The sequence below is a fragment of the Barbus barbus genome (assembly GCF_936440315.1).
Source record: "Barbus barbus genome assembly, chromosome: 1".
Taxonomy (NCBI): domain Eukaryota; kingdom Metazoa; phylum Chordata; class Actinopteri; order Cypriniformes; family Cyprinidae; genus Barbus; species Barbus barbus.
In genome coordinates this window covers 30,957,007-30,971,665 of record NC_136729.1, presented here as the reverse complement: position 1 = coordinate 30,971,665, position 14,659 = coordinate 30,957,007, and the positions used below count along the sequence as shown (strand labels likewise).

General features: G+C 39.6%; 1 protein-coding gene across 1 annotated transcript in view; it reads left to right on the top strand.

The window, feature by feature from the left end:
- Nucleotides 1-14,659, top strand: part of LOC306844565 (serine/threonine-protein kinase BRSK2-like) — a 139,473-nt gene that overhangs the window by 67,475 nt on the left and 57,339 nt on the right. Inside the window, exon 2 of the mRNA XM_079376792.1 lies at nucleotides 7,921-8,015. Coding sequence (XP_079232918.1) covers nucleotides 7,921-8,015 — 95 coding nt within the window. The remainder of the gene's footprint in view (nucleotides 1-7,920; nucleotides 8,016-14,659) is intronic.

Below are 14,659 nucleotides of genomic sequence, written 5' to 3'. Positions count from 1 at the left end.
ACTATAAGCTTGAAATTCTCAAAAAATGGGCCCCACCATAACCATTTTTTTCCTTAAGAAAGTGAGGGGTTAGTTGTAATTTATTATTTATTTATTTATGTGATAATCAACATTATTCCACAAATTCTGTTGATTAAGCTGAACTTGTATTGAACCCAGACCCCTTTGATACTGAAACTAAAACCCTTGCAAACCCTTGCTCTCTATTGTAATGCTCTTCTGATTAACCATAAAATGTTGTATTTTAGCAGGGTTAAAGTAGCTTGTAGTGTATTTTTTTTTGTAGGCTGCTTTGGTTAAATTTGTCTGCTAATTGAATCAATGTTAGTGTTCAGACACTGTTGACATTCACTTTATTTTGCCCCTTTACCACCTTCATGGTGGGTCAACATTCAGGTCATAATCGCTCCTGGTTCGGAGTACAGCATGACGGAAGCGATTGGGAGGGAGTGGGCTTCAGTCTGTCTGCCTGAGGGGACTCCTTTTAAATTCTGTGCGTTTGCAATTAGCAGATGGCACCTCAGATTGTTTCAGAGACGCTTGATAAATGCAACAATCTACCTTACATGCTCACAAAGAAGAGTCACATAGGAGAAAGAGAGCGATCCCTTGCTTATCGAATCCCTCATGGGGATGGTTCCCTTGAGTCTCATGTAGCTGCACATATCCCAAATGGACTACTATTTAAAGTAACTTTTCACTACTGCTATAACCAACTTGATTTCCATACTTTGCATATATGATTCATATTCAGATTTTAGGATCATCAATCATGCTTTTGACAGGCACAGACGGCACATTGAGAAATTTCCAAATGGCTTCTCTCTAAAAGCCAGTCACCTGGAAAGCACAAAGACATTTATTTTGTAATGGTGGTGGGGATTTTCCATTGACTTCTATTGTTTTATATTGAGGAAATAAGGTGAATTTTCATCAGCCATTTGTTACGTCCCAGATGTAAGGGTCTAGGGTAAGGGAGTAACAGAGAAAAGTAAAAATAAAATTGGTTGGGGTGAGTGAGTACCAGTCCCCTGCCAAGCACAACAGACATGTCAAATTCCAAAGTCAAGTATTTATTCACAAAATTTCTAAATGACAAAGTAAAAATAGGAAGCAAAATAGACTTCAGGAGGGGGAAATGCCAAAACAACAAACAAAAGGACCCTCTGACTGGTTAGGGAGTAAAACGGTCTAAACTGACAAAACAAGAGAAAGTTAACAACAGAAATGTACACTAAGTCCTTAACTAAGCCAAAACAAGAGAAAAAGATTCACATAAATAAAATGGCACCCACCTCCCTATGTCTTCCAACATAGAGAGACACGTAGCGCAACAACGACGCTAATTAGGAAGGCTTCAATAAGCCGTAACTTCAGTAAGTTTTACACAGAATCAATCTCGAACAAAACTACAACAACAAGGCAGGCGAGAGGTACAGCACTCTGCAAGTCAAGCTTCAGTGTTGTAGGCATGTTGAACAGCTTTTGAGCTTGCAGCCTCTGCACAGTAACGAGCGGCAGGTGCAAGCGATCACCTTCCTCTCCTCCGCACCTGGTCGAGCAGCAGTAACACACAGAGAGACACAGAAAGAGAGAGAGAGAGGGAAAGATAGCATCGTACGTAGCATCTAACAATATTATAAATAAACACGGAATGTAACATTAATTCAGTCTTTAGTGTCATATGATCCTTTTTTTGTGGAAACTTTTATAGGATTATTTGATGAATAATATGTTCAAAAGAACAACATTTATTTGAAATGTGTATATATAATTCACAACGATTTTAAAAAAGAGACACTCATACGTTTTATGTGAAGTGTGTGGTGTTACATTTTCTCTGCTGTGAGTATGTAAGCAACAGAGATAGTTGTTTCATATTTAATGCAAAATTGCTCCCTACTGGGAGCGTTCTGATTTTTCAGACCTAAACAATTTTACACATTTCAGTTTACCTTTACCACAACAAATCTATATAGATGAAACTCTCATGTGCTTCCCATGTGTGACAGTGAGGAGTATAACTTCCTTTTTTCCTTCCTATCACTTGTAGGAATCTTTGCACAGTAATTTACAGTTGTGGCCAAGCTGCAGTTAAAGTAAATGTCATAGGTTTGAGTATCTTAAGTGTCTGTCAGCAGGTTCCAGGTGATAACCACTCTAAAAAAAGATACCTATTGATGATCTGGACTGCTGGAACCCGCGAGAACAATTAGTGATTTGAAATGCAAAGTGACTCATTTATCTCCATCCAGCTGCTCAGTGGAGCCTCAGTGGCAAATGCTAAAAAAAGCCTTTAAATAAAAGCAGAGCGCTGGTAGTTACAAGACAGAAGGAAGAGCAGTGGTGAAAGTGTGGGTGGTGATCTCAAGACCACCATTCCCCTCAGGCAGAAGCTATAAAAACACTAATTGAAGGATTTTTAACAGTGACGGAGATGAGGAAAATAAACAAAAGATGATGCCTGACTCCTAGGGTTTATGAGCTTCTGGCTGTTATTAGAGCAGTTTGTACTATTGTTTTCAGTGGTTAGCGCTCATCACCGCTGAAGACACTCCTGCTGACCTGCTCTAAACAGCCTCTCAGAGAACACAAGCGCTCATCAGATCCCTGCGATTCACACCTGCCCTGCATCACTGTCAGACACTTTTGACTGGCTGTGTTTGGAGTCAGCACTCATTGGGTGAATGGGGATGTGGAGGGTCATAGGTTTGAAATATTAGCATCATCTTGTTGCAAAAAAGTGATTTTAAGAGTAATGGCTGTCAATTTGTATTTATTACACCACTTCATGGACATCAGTTATTTGTAGGCCTGCAGAACGATTAAACGCAATTAATCACATTCAAAATAAAAGTTTATGTTTACATACTATATGTGTGTACTCTGCATGTTTATTATGTATATGTAAATACACACACATTTGTATATATTTAAAAAATATTTGTCCGTATATATATTTATACTTGTGTATAATTTATATTATATATAAATATACATATTTTATATAACAATGTATGTGTGTGTTTATATAAATAATAAATATACGCTGTGCACACACATATATAGAATGTTGTAGCAAATTAGCTCAAAAGGGAATTGTATATAAATAATTACAATTAATTATGATTAATTGCAATTATTTATATCGGCTGACAGTAATAACTGTAGCAGAATTAAATTGCCATTAACTGATCTGTTCGTCCAGCGAACATTCAGTGTAAGTTCATATCAACTCTAAGAAAGGATATCTCCGTGGCCACAGAAAATACTTTCCTATTAATGCATTAGAGCATGTAGCGAGGGTCAAAATCGTAAAGAGACATTAATTTGCAAGGCAGAACCAAAAACTCATGTAATTTGTGCATAATATTTTTATTAACTAAACACTAACACACATAACTAATCTAAACAAACGAATAAACATACACTCATGCATACATACAAAGGGGGCTAAAGTGGATGAATGAAGCCATTAGAGAAAACAGAGAATGCAGTTATGGAAAGAGTCAGTTAACCACCTGATTAAAACCATCAGTGCCGTTTATAATGGGGTCTATAACTTATACTAAACCTCTGTTTTGTTTAGTTAAATGTACGATACTTGCATTGCCTTGGTTGTTGACGAGTGTCCGGAATGCAGTCTCGGATGAAAGTCTTGATGCTTTCAAGGTTTTGGACTCGTGATCACGTTCTTCCGGGTTGAAGAGTGATGAATTCCAGAAGTCCTCGATGGTGATTGGGAGTTTCTTCCCAGGTAGAAAGTGAAAAAGAGCTAAGAAAGAGATCTGCTGAGATCCGAGGATATTTGGTTGAATGGAAAATCAAGGCCGCAACGCTTGGCGCAAAACTTAAGGGTCCAGAAGAGTTCTAGCTTACATCCTCATCTTCTCAGAATCTAAAAGATTCGCAGACTGCAGGGGCGTCACTGATGTGAGAGCTTTATCTGCTATAGAGGGGTGTCAAAGAGCCAATGGTGTCTTGAACTTTTGGAGGGAATGTTTTACGACTCTTTGTCTCTGAACATGGTAATTTGCATAGGTAATTCGCCTGGGGTTAATGCACAAACTACTAAAGATTCTTAGGACACTAATATGTTGCATAGGTATCAGCATGTAATATTCACTCTCAATTAGATCATCTGAAGACGAATTGATAGAGACCAAACATGGTATAAGTGAGGTGATATTATTAACTAGTGATCTATCATAAGCATGCATAAAACAGTAAACAATATACAAGAACAGTAATACTATAAACAATGACCTGAAGATATGCGTGTTCATTCAAAGAAAGGTTTTTCTATGAATTAATTGGAGAAGAGTCCATTTTTATGGCATAATGTCTCTTTCCTAAGGGGAAATGAAGTGAGCTGCTCTGCCCGCATTCCTTTGAGCAATAAAACAAGTGTTATCAGATTGATTGCCATGGTAACCGGGGGCCTGGAGTCATTCACAGACATACCGGCACCCAGTATGTGTATTGGGTGAGGGGTCTGTGATTAATTGATTTGTTAAATCAAATGAAAAATTTTGTTTTGCTGCCCTAGTTATTTGTATAATTTAATATAGTAGCCTATATTAGTATAATGTGTAATAATTTAATATGATCTCTTCTGGTTTTAATAAATTGCACGTGTGATGTATCGATCCAGGCAGGTCCATAGTACAGAACTGTATTTGTTCTGAATTCCTTGCTCAGACAACATTGTGTTCACAAAGCCAAGGTCATGGGCTCGATTCCAAGGAAATGCAACTACTTATTCGCAATAAATAATAGCTTAAATGTAAATGTTTTTAATCATTTCTCAGTATAAATGTTAGCAACATTAATTATAAATGTCTAAAAATCATAAAAAAAGTCAATAGTACATTGAGTTTATTTTTCAGTCTGTTCTATTTTTTGTTTTATGTTGTGGTCTAGTTTTTTTTAATAATAGTTCTTTCTGAACAATTTTAATGATCCAGTGAACTTGTAAATACCACTGTCAGTTCTGGGTTTTTATAGGTCAGTGAATAAATGCATGGAACAGCAATACAATATTGAGCATGACTCACTGGTCTCTTGGTATCTCTTTTTGTTGAGAACAAGTTCCAAATAACCAAATAAACCAAACTGTACATCGTATATATGCATATGTGGATGTATATGAAGAGCGGTTGCATTTTCTTGTTCACTTGAACAGATTGATATAAAATAGATGGGAATGTTTGTATTTTAGTGCCCACTTTAAATAACAAAACATGTCAAAATATTAATGGTGACTGTAGGTCATTGTTGTTTTTTATTCATCAGCAGTCAACAGTCAACTTACAGATTGTTGACAAAGTATGGTTAACATTCAGGTTGACTTTTACGAGCCACTTACATACATAATACCTGCATCAGCAACATGCATAATAAATAAGCATAAGTAACCTTTTTCATTTAGCCTCAAACAGACTCCATTTGTTTCAGTTATTGTATAACTTTTTCTGCTGGAGCCCTGATGCTGCTACATTAATCAAAAATAGATCTGAGTGGGACTACAGGGCTTTGGCAAGGGTCATGGTTTTCTATTGTGTGCTCAACTTTACTGCCAAATCTCATGCTACATGCTCTTTGATAAGAAAAGAAAAGTCCTGGCAAAATAAATGCATCTCAAGGCCTAACGTGGGATTTATTTTTTGTAGTAGAGACACACAGTAGTTAATAACTTTTACTGCATCTTTCTATGGTTGAATGTTGGCATTATAGCGAAGGGAGAGAGTATGTGAAAAATAGGTATGAGACCCTTCTCTGTGTGTGTTAGCGTGTACAGCAGAGAAGATCTGACACAGAGTGGTTGTTGATGGGAGAAGTCCTGGTGATTACTGATGCATGTTATTGCTGAAGGTCACCAGCAGGCATTTCACTCTAACTGATGAACTCCCACTTATTGATCTGTTGAGGCCCTGCGGTGGGAAGATGAGGGAAGCCTTTGAGGACACATGCTGAGCCTCTTGGGGATGCAGTTCCACTGTGCAAGGATGAGAACATGATGTCATGCTGTTCAGTGCATGTTAGCGAATCAAAGTTGTGCTCTTTCAGTTTACTACTATGTAAGCAGTACATGTAAATAGAAGTTGAAGAGAAATGTGGCCTAATTACTGTTTTTCCGTCAATATTCTGGACTTTCTTGAATATATTGTAGAATTCACTATGTCGACTTTTAATTTAATTAGTGATATTTAAGGTAAAGATGCTGTAAATTGAATGGTTATTTTTTGGTATCTTTGATTAGTCTACATACATGGAGAACTATGGAAGCTTTTAATTGCACATAATGTTCTTTATAGTTTCTTCAGGTTATTTAAATATGCTTCAGACTAAGAATAAAATGGTTATTTTAAGAACTGTTCCTGAAAGGATATTTTGGTTTTGCTGCAAAAACCCTCTATCGAAACCATTATTTTTAAGAGTATATTACTGTTGCTTATATATGATTAAACCCTTTAATGCGAAGTATAAACTTTTGGTGAGCTCAAGTACCAATTAAACTCAGTCAACTCTGTATTTTACGTTTTTTTGCGATAGTTTTTCTCCGCAAACGAGAAGAACACTGCTTGTTTACTTGCTCGAGAGACTCGAATGTCGTTGACTCATCCATGTTTATATTTATTTTTTGCAAAGAACTCTGACTGAAGCGTGCTAGCCTAACTTTAGCCTAGTTTTGATTAGTTGTGCTCTTGTAGGTTTCCATGGTTTCCTTTGCAGCCGAGAGTGTTTTGATTGAATGATTAGAAAGATTGATGATTTTTAAGGGATTTAATAGACATTTGAAGTGTCTTTTGACATGAGAGCTTCAGCATTTTCAGATAAAATCATTTTGACTTATAATTGGCAACCCGGAAAGACTTTAACTCTAGTCTGTTCCCACTGATCCTGTCTGAACCGGTTTGCTTGTGCAATCTACATAAAGGATACAGCATGCAGTCGCCTCCCACAAAAACAGTCTTTTAATGTAAATTCTATTAGTTAACATTAGTAATCGCAATTACAATATCAAGGGAAGTAATCTACATTGCTAGTGTAAAAGCATCCCATTCTGGTGACCAGTAACCACCTTTACATCAGGTTTGCCATTTGCCATCAGAATTCAGTGTTTCTTTCTTAGTGTTTAGGCAAAAACATGATCTATTTGTATGCAAGAATTTGTTCTCTTGGTGACTTATCTCACAATTGCATTAGCCGCTGTATGGCATTTTACATGTCTCTGTGTGTTCATCTCAGCGCAAGGCAATTACGCCAAGATGAAATATTCATTGGGTCCCCGGACACTCTCCGCTGCACCCTCGATCCTGGCGTGAGGGTGTAGATTGCATCTGCGTTGCATCCTCTCCTGTGATCCAACATCAATGACATGTCGTGAAAGTGGCGCGAGATGCCATTCTGACTTTAACGACATACATATAAAAGAGATCCAGGGACCTGTCAGGTCTTTATATCCCCTCTGCCCCCTGGGTAAACCTTCAGAGAAATCAACAGTTTGATATGCAGAGGCATGCTGAAAAATGTATGGGGGTAATAAAGGCATGCACAGACGTGGCATTTAGCCAAATATGCTTGCTGATATATATACGTGCCCGTGTCAGCCTTTGAGCATAGTGACAGTCTTTTATCGTCGATATGACAAAAAGCCATTGAGGGGGATCCAACGCTGATCTGGCCTTGTTTGTGTTTATGTATGCTCTCTGACATTTACTTTGCGACATGAAAAGTGCCCCTTGGTGTCACATTATGGATACCGCGGGACTTTAGCTGGAGAATTCTCATTTTGCCGAAATGAAACTCACGCTGGGACCAGCCTTTTATCATCTAAGTGCTTTTTGGTTGATGTACTTTTTATGCTTGTTGACAGAATTTCTTTTCTCTCTTCTCTCTTTTTTCCTTTTGCTCCAGGCCTCGTGAAGCTGGGAATCCACTGTGTCACATGTCAGAAAGTTGCCATAAAAATTGTAAACCGGGAGAAACTCAGCGAGTCTGTGTTGATGAAGGTAAGATTGGGCTGTTCTTTCAGTGTACTGCATGAGATGACTAAAGTAAAGCAGTTTATCGCTCTGCACTGAACTATAATGGAACTGAAAGTTGTGAATATGGCTGTTCGTACCAAATCTGTCAGTTACATTTACACTGTAGTGGGTGAGTTTGAATGGTTAAATATATTTAGATTACTCACAAAGCTTATTCTATATGTTTATTTTTGTGTCAGCTCTTTCTGCAAGGGAAAGTTTGCACCATTTCTGTCCTAATTATGCAGAGGTGCTTGTTACAGCAACAAAACAGCAACATGAAAGAGCCTTTTGAGGATGAACAGACAGCCGTCACTGTGCTGCTGAACTGCTGTCAGGGGATTGTTTGAGTATATGAAAGGATTACCCACAATTCTTTTAGCCATCTTCAGTAGTTGCCTAATGGCTCACAGCAGCATACTACCACTATTAGACTGGACATTGATTAGTAGGAGTGCAGTTAAGGTTATCTCTAACTATTCATTATCCGGTTTAAGTCATGCACAGTGAGTGTTGCTGTCAGCTCTTCATCTCTGATCCTCTAATTGGGTATGTATTTTGCTGAAAGTGACACGTTTGTGACATCATATACAGCTCATGATATGTAAATTTCCTTCTATATGTTTGTTGAAAGTCAAATGTTGGGGAGAAATTCACTAAGAATTAATGGCATCCATCACTAGGATTATAAGCAAAGAATCAGGAAATTTGGGTTGTTTACACTATTCACAAATTTAATGCAGTTTGTGACAAGGAACATTTTTGAATGAAAACAGCCATTCTGATTGGCTCAAGTGTTAGAACAGGACTGATGAAAAATCTTTTTAAAAATAAATTTTACAGCTGTAATGCAGTGCATTTTTGAACAGTGTTTTGATTGGAAACCAATGACTTATGATGCAATTTATTATTGATTGGGTTTATAGTTTTCAGCGCATTCTTACTGATGCTTTCAAAGTCATCTTTGAAATTAGTTTGCTAGTTAGAAAGCATTTCTGGACAGCAATTGGATGTTCCCCGGATGTGATTTTGTGCTTCCATATAGTGCATATGATGCGGCTATGGTTGTAAGGATGCTTTCTGGAAAAAAAAAGATAAGTACTGATGAAAATACTTTTTTTAGCTGTACAAATATGGTAGTCATATACCTAATGTGTTTATAACATTATCTGAAAGTCAGCAGATGTTCTTTGCTTTATAGAGTGAATAATTGAGTACTGCTCCTGTGATATTAATTTTAAGTAAAAAAATGAAAGGATGGGCTTAGGAAGGTGCTGATGTTGCCAATTTGCTTCATAAATTCAGTGCGCTTTAACATAAAAGTCACCTCAACTTTTGACCCAGTCAACGTAATTTCCTCTCAGTCCATCCAGCATCATATGGATTTCATTAAATGGTTAATGGCTCATTAACTCCTGGTGGATTGTGGGGCAGTAGTAATTTAGATGAGCTGATTGGTTCCTCATTGTAATTGGCTATACTGTCATCCGGTCCACATGCCATCCCCAGAACCCCCTGACACTCATAGTGTTTGGACTGTGGGGGAAATTGCTTCTCAGCAGGAAATAGACCTAAGCCTTATGGGAGTCTGATTGTGGATGCAAGCTTTTGTGTGTCTCATTGTCTTACTTTACTTTCCTCACCAGGCTGTATAATTTAGAAAACAAACGGGTACTGTCGGATCCCAACATAGAGTTGGAGTACAGCCGCCTCCATGACTGATAGTTAGTCGTGTTTCTCTGAAGGTCACCCTGTAACCCATTCTATTGTATCTCCTGCTTTTTTTAGCTTCTCACAGGGGCTGTTGTCATGGAAACCTGACATGATTGGCTTGGGGAGGGAGGTAGGGGAGAAAATTATATGCTTATAGTAAAAAACAGCTTCAGATGTTGCACGCCTCCGTCAAAGTAGCTGAGATTTCGCGAACGACGGAGGCAAAAGAGCGAGACTGCAACCTGCTGTTCTTACGCATCAGAGTCCCAAAGTCATGACTAATCTTCTCTATGGTGTAATTTCCCTTGATTCCACCTTGATTTATCCCATTTAAACTAGACTTCAGTTCAGTTTAGTTCAATTCATTGGACAGTCTCCCAGTCATTGGCTGCTGTGTTTCTCCTGGAGTTCCCTCCTCACCACAGTCTTGACGGAATAAATAAACAATAATGATTTCATTAGCACAATTTTAGACAGTCAACGGGAGGTCACCTGTCATTCTGTTGTTTTCCTCCTTCTTCTCTTTCCTCAGCCTCCAGCGAACCCCACGTTGGTTGACATTTGCATAGCGTGGAGCCGGTGTGCAACTGTCAGTGTGTGGAAGAGCATACATGGCTGTATGTAAAAAAGCAGGGGGTTTGGCTACTTCCTGTCAGCATGTGCGCTTGCTTGGACACAGTATACGAAAGAGTGTGCGTGTGTGCAATCAGATCCCAGGGTGAGCGCGTCAGGTTGGATTTGTGTGTGCAGCATGTCTAAAGCAAGGTGTGCAGTATGCAGTGTGTGTGTTCATGTCTACTCCCAGGGAGAGGCGGTGTTGTGTGTTAGGTCGTGGCATGCACAGAACAGAAGCCTGGCATTTGAGAACATGCTTCTTGCAGAGAACTCCACGGCCCCTGCCTGGCCCTTCCTGAACTAATGAAGTCATCTCTGACATTTTCAGACATGAAAAGAAAAGCTCTCTGACTGACTTTGCGGTCACACTAATGAGGGTTATGTCAGGAGGTGACCTCGGCCTACTTTGCCTCAGAGAATGTGCTTCAGATGCCTCACCGCAAGGGGGAAGGGGGGGGGCAGTAGCTCATTTGCATTTAAAGAGATATGTATAAAAACAGCATGTTTCTGCTTCCACTCAAAATAGGCATTTTCTAAATCTTATAATAAATGACACATTCTGGTGACACCTGAGATTTATATTACATACTGTAAAATAGGGCATAATAGGTCTCCTTTAAAACACTAGAAAAGCTTATTTCATTGTTTCCACTCCAGTCCCATTTTAATGGTGCTGTGCAAAAGCTGTTTTAAAATGCTAAATAGTGTGCTTATCGTTCAGTTTCCCTTGAGACAGGCTACTCAAAACTATTTATGACAAGCCATGCATTAAACATCATTCCCTCCTAATGAATGACTGCCTCTTGACACTGCAGGGTGGATCCCAGTGAACATTTCAGAAAGGTATCGCTCTTTGGTTTAATCAAGTCTTGGGTGGTTTATGGTAAACGGCCCAAGGGATGGTGGGTGTGAAAGTTTGGTAACACTTTAGAATAGGGAACACTTATTCACTATTAACTACGACTTTTCCCTAAATAAATTCCTAGTTTGCTGCTTATTAATAGTTAGGAAGGTAGTTGTTAAATTTAGGTGTTGGGTAGGATTAGGAATGTAGAATAAGACATTAATATGTGCTTAATTACTACTAATAAATAGCTAATATTCTAGTAATATGCATGCTAATAAGCAACTAGTTAAGAGACCCTAAAATAAAGTGTTACCGAAAGTTTCTCTCAGTGTGCAGTGTCGAATCCAGACAGGTCCTGAGGGGAAAGCTAACATTTCTGAAACCAAGCCCTGTGTTGTCCAGGAGACTGGCTGCTGAGGAGAAGGAGGGACATGTTGCACCCCTGCCGCGAGGAGATAACTCAAGCTGTGGATGAGTGCCAGTGCACACACTATATGTTACACAGTGAAGGTGGAAGATAACCTTAACTATATATTTTAACTAAACTATATTTTAAAGGAGAAGTGTAAAATTTGTACACCTCTAGCAGCACCAAAATAATTGAGAGTTATAAAGTCAGAATTGTGAGATATAAAGTCAGAATTGCAAGTTTATAGTTTATATTGTGACTTTATAACTCACAGTTGCGAGCTTATATCATGCAAGTCTGGGGAAAAAAAATCTGAATTGCGAGTTTGTATCATGCAATTATGAGAAAAAAAAGTCTGAATTGTGAGATAAAAAGGTCGCAATTGCCCTTTTAATTTTTTTATTCAGTGGCGGAAATGGCCCTCCATAGTTAAGTCCTTTACTGTATTGTTTTTTTTCCTGTTTTCCTTTGTCTTGTCCTGAGGTTTTGAAAGGCTATGTAAAATACTTTATAAGCAGTAGAGTAGTATTACATTTTACAGATATAAAGCAACACGTTTATGAACACAATTTCTACAGAAAATTAATGGTGTACAATGCAACATTACTGATTTTGTAGTTTTCAACACATTCTTACTAGTGCTTTCAAGACTATCATCATTTTTGCAACTTTGACAAACCCTCACCTGCATGTCGGTAAGTTAGAAAACACTGGTGACAAATCAGTGGAATACCAAACATTTTGTTTGCAAAGCATGAAATGATGTACAAGATAGACAGAAATTTTTCAGGGTCAGTGCAGAACTGGTTCGAATGGGCAAGAGGCTATTTTGTCCAATGTAGCAAAGCTCACACTGGTCCCCAGGCCACCAGGCCATCCTTGTAGAGAATCAACAACTCCATCCATTCACACCTCCTGCAACCCCCCTCTCCCCCACACCTGAACTGCAGATAAGAGAAGATGACATGCGCCAGGTCTTAAAAAAGAACAAGAAAAGGAAGGCACCAGGCCCAGACGGTGTGCACCAGCCTGCCTGAAATCCTGTGCTGACCAGCTGACCCCCATCTTCACACAGATCTTCAACAGATCACTGGAGCAGTGTGAAGTCCCCTCATGCTTCAAACGCTCCACCATAATCCCCATCCCAAAAAAACCCAAGATTACAGGATTTAACGACTACAGACCTGTGGCTCTAATATCTGTGGTCATGAAGTCATTTGAAAAACTGGTTTTGGCTTATCTGAAGGACATCACTGGACCCTTACTGGACCCCCTGCAGTTTGCCTACAGAGCAAACAGGTCTGTGGATGATGCAGTCAACATGGGACTGCATTACATACTGCAACACCTGGACAGACCAGGGACTTATGTGAGGATCCTGTTTGTGGACTTCAGCTCGGCCTTTAACGCTATCATTCCAGACCTCCTCCTGCCCAAACTAACTCATCTTTCTGTGCCCACCTCCATCTGTCAGTGGATCAACAGCTTCCTGACAGACAGGCAGCAGCTAGTGAGGCTGGGAAAATACACATCCAGCATCCGCACCATCAGCACTGGAGCTCCTCCGGGCTGCGTTCTCTCCCCACTGCTCTTCTCCCTCTACACCAACGACTGCACATCTAAAAACCCCTCTGTCAAGCTCCTGAAGTTTGCAGACGGCACCACACTGATCGGCCTCATCCAGGACGATGACGAGTCTGTTTATAGACAGGAGGTTAAGGAGCTGGCTGTCTGGTGCAGTCTTAACAACCTGGAGCTCAACACACTCAAAACTGTGGAGATGATTGTGGACTTTAGGAGAAACCCCCTTGCTCTCCCCCCACTCACCATCATGAACAGCACTGTGACTGCAGTGGAGTCATTCAGGTTCCTGGGCACCACCATCTCTCAGGACCTGAAGTGGAACATTCACATTGACTCTATTGTCAAAAAGGCCCAGGAGAGATTGTACTTCCTTCGCCAGCTGAGGAAGTTCAACCTACCACAGGACTTGCTGAAACAATTCTACTCTGCTATCATTGAATCTGTCCTCTGCACGTCAATAACTGTCTGGTTCAGCTCAGCTACCAAATCTGACCTCAGAAGACTACGGAGAGTAGTCCGGACTGCTGAGCGAATCATTGGTACAACCCTCCCCACTCTCCAAGAACTGTACTCATCCAGAGTGAGCAAAAGGGCTGGTAAAATCACTCTGGACCCCGCACACTCCCTCTTTGGACTGTTACCGTCTGGTAGACGCTACAGAGCTCTGTGCACCAGAACGACCAGACACAGGAACAGTTTCTTCCCTCAGGCAATCCATCTAATGAACATTTGAACTCTTAACAATAAACATGAAACATACAACACTATCATACTTTTTATTTTATTTTACACACATACTTATTACATTTCAAATTTGCACCTAACGTACCTGTACTTTCCGAATTGTCTATTTTGTATATTGTGTTTGTGGTATTTGGCACATTGTCCATTTTTGTATATTTGTACATTTATTTATTTTATTTTTAATTTTAAGTTTTTTATTATCTGTGTCCTGTCCTGTTGCTTTCATTCTGTCGCACTGTGGAGCTACTGTCACTAAAACAAATTCCTCGTATGTGCAAACATACCTGGCAATAAAGCTAATTCTGATTCTGATTATACAGTATTTGAGCCTTGAGAGACTTTATTTCTAACCTCTCCTGGTCTTCTGAGTTGTGTATTAGCTCTTGCTGACCTGGAGTACTTTAGTGTTTGTGTGGTGCTGACGCTTTGCTGTGCGAGATATGGAGTCAGCTCTTCACACCGATGCTCCGGAAGAGCTGATGAACTGTGACGCCCAACACAGAGAAGCAGCTCCACATCTGAGTATGACTTATCCTGCTCTGCCCCCCGTGGTGTTCGCTCCATCCATGATCTCTGTCAAACGAACCACTGCCTCTCTAATGGTGCTGCACTGAAGTGATTTAAGATGGTGTTTGTTTAATCCACATTCACGGGCGCTTTAGTCTGGGAAAAGAGAGATAGATGAAGGTCTTAATGATGTGATCACCGAGGCAGTAA